General features: G+C 64.0%; 1 protein-coding gene across 1 annotated transcript in view; it reads right to left on the bottom strand.

The window, feature by feature from the left end:
• The window catches only part of PLD2 (phospholipase D2), a 15,546-nt gene that overhangs the window by 6,248 nt on the left and 5,244 nt on the right, over window positions 1-4,054 (bottom strand). The window contains exons 7-11 of the mRNA XM_015427882.1: window positions 3,045-3,123; window positions 2,839-2,949; window positions 920-1,099; window positions 443-572; window positions 76-194 (exon numbers count right to left, since the gene is read on the bottom strand). Coding sequence (XP_015283368.1) covers window positions 76-194; window positions 443-572; window positions 920-1,099; window positions 2,839-2,949; window positions 3,045-3,123 — 619 coding nt within the window. The remainder of the gene's footprint in view (window positions 1-75; window positions 195-442; window positions 573-919; window positions 1,100-2,838; window positions 2,950-3,044; window positions 3,124-4,054) is intronic.

The following is a 4,054-nucleotide window of genomic DNA, read 5'->3' as shown; positions in this document are numbered from 1 at the left end:
GGGCAACCCCCCCCCCAAGCAGAATCAGTCTGCCAAGGAGATTTCTGTTGCCACCCCCCCCTTCCTGCCACTCACCTTGGTGAAGTTCCAGCGCTGGATGAAGTGGCGTGCAACGTCCCGTGCAGCCGCCCCGTGAATGGCCACCCCTACATCCCGCCAGGGCATCCGTGGGGTCTGGTGCCTGTCAATGAAATCTGCCCCCCCCAGCGGGCAAGTGAGGGCCGGTTGTGGGGCCAGGCGCTCCTTTTCTCTCCCCCCCTTTTGAAGGCAAGGCTGGCTGTGGGGGCAGGGGGCGGAACTCGCCGGGGACCCTGGATTCGTGGCCTGACCCTGCCCGCCCCAGTGAAGGCAGGCAGGCAGGGAGGAGGCCAGGGTCTGGCTCGTGTGTCCCCCCCACACCCACACCAGTGCCCCTCCCTCCCCCGCGTCCTGCCGGGCTCACCTTCGAAGGGCTTGTCCAGCTGCACCCAGTCCTTGGCGATGAGGTTGCTGTAGTCTTTGCCCAGCCAGAGGCGCTGGTTGGTGCCCAAGTCAAAGGGGGCCTCCTGCCCGCCGGGTGGGGCAGCCCCGCCCTGGGAGAGACACAGGGTCAGGAGGAGGTTGCGGGCTGGCCTGCACGGAGGAGGAGGAGGAGGAGACAGAGACGGAGCAGAGAAAGGGAGGAGGAGGAGGAGGAGGAGGAAAGAGAGAGGGCAGGTCAGAGAGAGGCAAGAGAAGAGAGCAAGCCGCAAGGAGGCCGAGGCAGCGGGCCGGGCTGCTGGAGACGGGAGCAGCGTCCGAAGAAGTAGAAGAAGACGTCTGTCCGGCTGCTTCAAGGACAGAGAGAGAAGCTGCACAAGAGGCAGGCAGGCGGGCGAGTGGAAGGATTCAGCGGCCCGCGAAGTAACCGTGGGGGGCGGGGAGAGGGGCCTCCCGTCACCTTGGGGCTGGGGCCGTCGTCACCGTCCAGGTCAGCGATCTGGTAGTCGTAGGTGTCCCAGCGCCCGTAGGCCAGATCCAGCCCTCCCAGGAAGGCCACCGACTGGTCCACCACCACCAGCTTCTCGTGGTGGGCCCACAGGACGACGGTGGAGGAGACGTGGTCAGGGTGGCGCATGACCTGGGGGAGGGGGGGAGACAGAAGAGACCTTCAGGCACTACGAAGGGTCGCCCGGCCTCGGGGTTACACACACAGGAGGCCCCGGACTGCCGGACAGCCCCCCCCACACACGTGCCCCCTCCCTCCGGGGAGACTGGAAGGTAGGATCGGGAGGGGAGCTGCGGTCCTCTTTAGAACAAAAGCCAAGTCCAGGAGCCTCTCGGAGGCCAGCAACCGTTTCCGGGGCCGAAACTCTCACGAGAAAGCTGGAGAACGAGGATCTGCCAGCCCTTCTGTCCCGGTCAGCAGGCAAGAGGGGCGTTGCAGCGGAGGGCCCCCGGGAGCCAGGAGGGCGCAGCGATACCCGGCCTCAAGGCAGGCAGCTCGACTTCAGCTTAGAGACAGTCTGTGCAGTTTGTCAGCCATAGGGGGCCACGTCCACGAAAGTGCACCATGGTGGTTTAGCGTGGCAGGGGCTTCCGAGGGCCAGTCCCCTGGTTGTTGAATGCAGGCAAGGGTTGCCCAAGGGCCCACGGAAAATGAGGCCAGGAACGGCCATGCCCAGCGCTGGATGGATCCTGCACTGGGCCTTGGAGCCTGTATTTAGAGCATCTTGGTTTTAATTTACACTCCGCTTTTCTCCTCAGAGGAAACCCACCATGACATCATCACACACCCCACCCCTTGCAAACAGGAGAGGGAAAGTGTGTGGGAGGCTGTGGCAGAGGGCCTCTAGTTCCGCCCTCCAGGCTTCCCAGCCAATCCCTGCCTCCAGGGGGAAGAGGCAGGTACTCAGAGGTGGAACCTCAGGGTGTGGCCAGGAGAGGAAAGTGGGGGGAGCGAGGGAAATATCCCAAGAGACGAGCTGACCCCCGTTTCAAAAGGTGGAGATTCTTGGGCGAAAAAGAGGAGTCCCAAATGAAACCATCACACACCCGGTCAGTTCAGCAAAGCTGTGTGTGAAATCAGTAGAAAAGAGCAAGCGTCCAGGAGCACCTTAAAGGTAAAGGGTAAAGGTCTCCCTTGCTCGAAAGCCAGTCGAATCCGACTCTAGGGGGGCGGTGCTCATCTCCGTATCCAAGCCGAAGAGCCAGTGCTGTCCGAAGACGTCTCTGTGGTCATGTGACCGGCATGACTAGATGCCAAAGCGCATAGAACGCTATTAGCTTCCCACTGAAGCGGTACCTATTTATCTACTTGCAATTTCTTGCTTTCGAACTGCTAGGCTGGCAGGAGCTGAGGCCAGAGACGGGAGCCCACTCCGTCATGCGGCACGCTAGGGTCTCGAACTGCCGAGCTACAGACCTTCCAGTCTGCCGCTCAGCCTCTTAACAGCCACTGCAGCCCCTGAGAGCACCTTACAGACTAACAAAACTTGTGGCAGAGGAGAAGCTTTCGGGTGCCACCACAGCAGCCACCTGCAATCCAGCAGAGATGCTTGTTAACACTGCCTTGCCGATTGTTCAGAAGCCAGGCCGTAACTAAAATCCACTGCTTCTGGGAAGGTGCGATCGGGTGGGTGGGGAGCTGAAGAGGCCCCCGTGGGGCACGAGAAGCGTCCCAGGCGCAGGCTCCAGTTCAAGGACGCCCCCCCCCCAACATGATGATGACGGCCAGGAGGCAGCACGCCTGGGAGGCGGGATACGGTAGCTCCAGGCCTTCAGAGGACGGAAGGGCAGAAAGAGGCCAAGGGTGCAAGCCGGGGGGGGGGGGGGGCTGGCCTTGGTGGTGGGGGGGGGGCGGGGGGGGGGGGGGCTCACCTTGACGTTGGGGTGCAGGAGCAGCAGGGCCCTCTTGCTGTAGCCGCTGTTGATGCCCAGGGCCAGCTCCACCTCCTTGAACAGCAGGACGCAGATACGCACCCCTTCCTCCTGCAAAGGGCACGGTCAGCGTGGGACAGGGCGGGGCGGGACGGGACCCCCCCCAGGGAGCCACCCTCCCTCCCGGAGGGAGCCGCCCCACTCACCGCTTTGCGCTTCAGGAGGAGATCCAGGCGCCAGTCGTCCGTCTGGGCTGGGCGCTTCAGGTAGATCTCCGGGCTCAGCCTGCAAAACACACCAAGACTCGCTCCCGTGTGTTTCAGTCCCAAAGGCAACCATGCCCCCCCCTCCGACCCCCTGGAACGGCTGCTTCAGCAGGGACCTCGCTGCCCTTTCCCCTGGGAGGGGAGGGGAGGGGAGGAGGCCAGGCTTGGCAAATGCGATCGGCCCCCAAGGACGTGGCAGGCGGCAAGACAACCCGCTTCCCAGCACTGCCCGCTTCTACCCTGGGAGACGCTCCCCCAGCCCAGGAAGGCCGCTCCCCCACACACACCCCGGCCCCCGTGCCCAGGAGCAGGGCTTGGCGAGGGTGAACCCTGCAGAGCTGCTGGCCCTGGTGACCAGATGCAGTCGCCCTCTGAATCCCAGGGCTGGAAGGCAACATGAGGGGAAGGCCGTGGCCTCTGGGCCCGGCTGTTGGCCCTCCAGAGGGACTGGCTGGCCCCTGTGTGAGACGGGAGGCTGGACTAGAGGGACCCTCAGTGGTCTGACCCAGCAGGGCTCTTCTGGCGTCCTTATCAGGGGAAGGCCTCGGCCTCTCTGCCCTGTTGCTGGCCCTCCAGAGGAACTGGCTGGCCCCTGTGTGAGACGGGAGGCTGGACTAGAGGGACCCTCAGTGGTCTGACCCAGCAGGGCTCTTCTGGCGTCCTTATCAGGGGAAGGCCTCGGCCTCTCTGCCCTGTTGCTGGCCCTCCAGAGGAACTGGCTGGCCCCTGTGTGAGACGGGAGGCTGGACTAGAGGGACCCTCAGTGGTCTGACCCAGCAGGGCTCTTCTGGCGTCCTTCTCAGGGGAAGGCCTCGGCCTCCCTGCCCTGTTCTTGGCCCTCCAGAGGGACTGGCTGGCCCCTGTGTGAGACGGGTGGCTGGACTAGAGGGACCCTCCCTGGTCTGACCCAGCAGGGCTCTTCTGGTGCTCTTCTCAGGGGAAGGCCTCGG

Source organism: Gekko japonicus, unplaced genomic scaffold, assembly GCF_001447785.1.
Source record: "Gekko japonicus isolate JY-2015 unplaced genomic scaffold, Gekko_japonicus_V1.1 scaffold761, whole genome shotgun sequence".
Taxonomy (NCBI): domain Eukaryota; kingdom Metazoa; phylum Chordata; class Lepidosauria; order Squamata; family Gekkonidae; genus Gekko; species Gekko japonicus.
The sequence above is the reverse complement of the archived record's forward strand: the minus strand, read 5'-3'. Positions and strand labels throughout refer to the sequence as shown.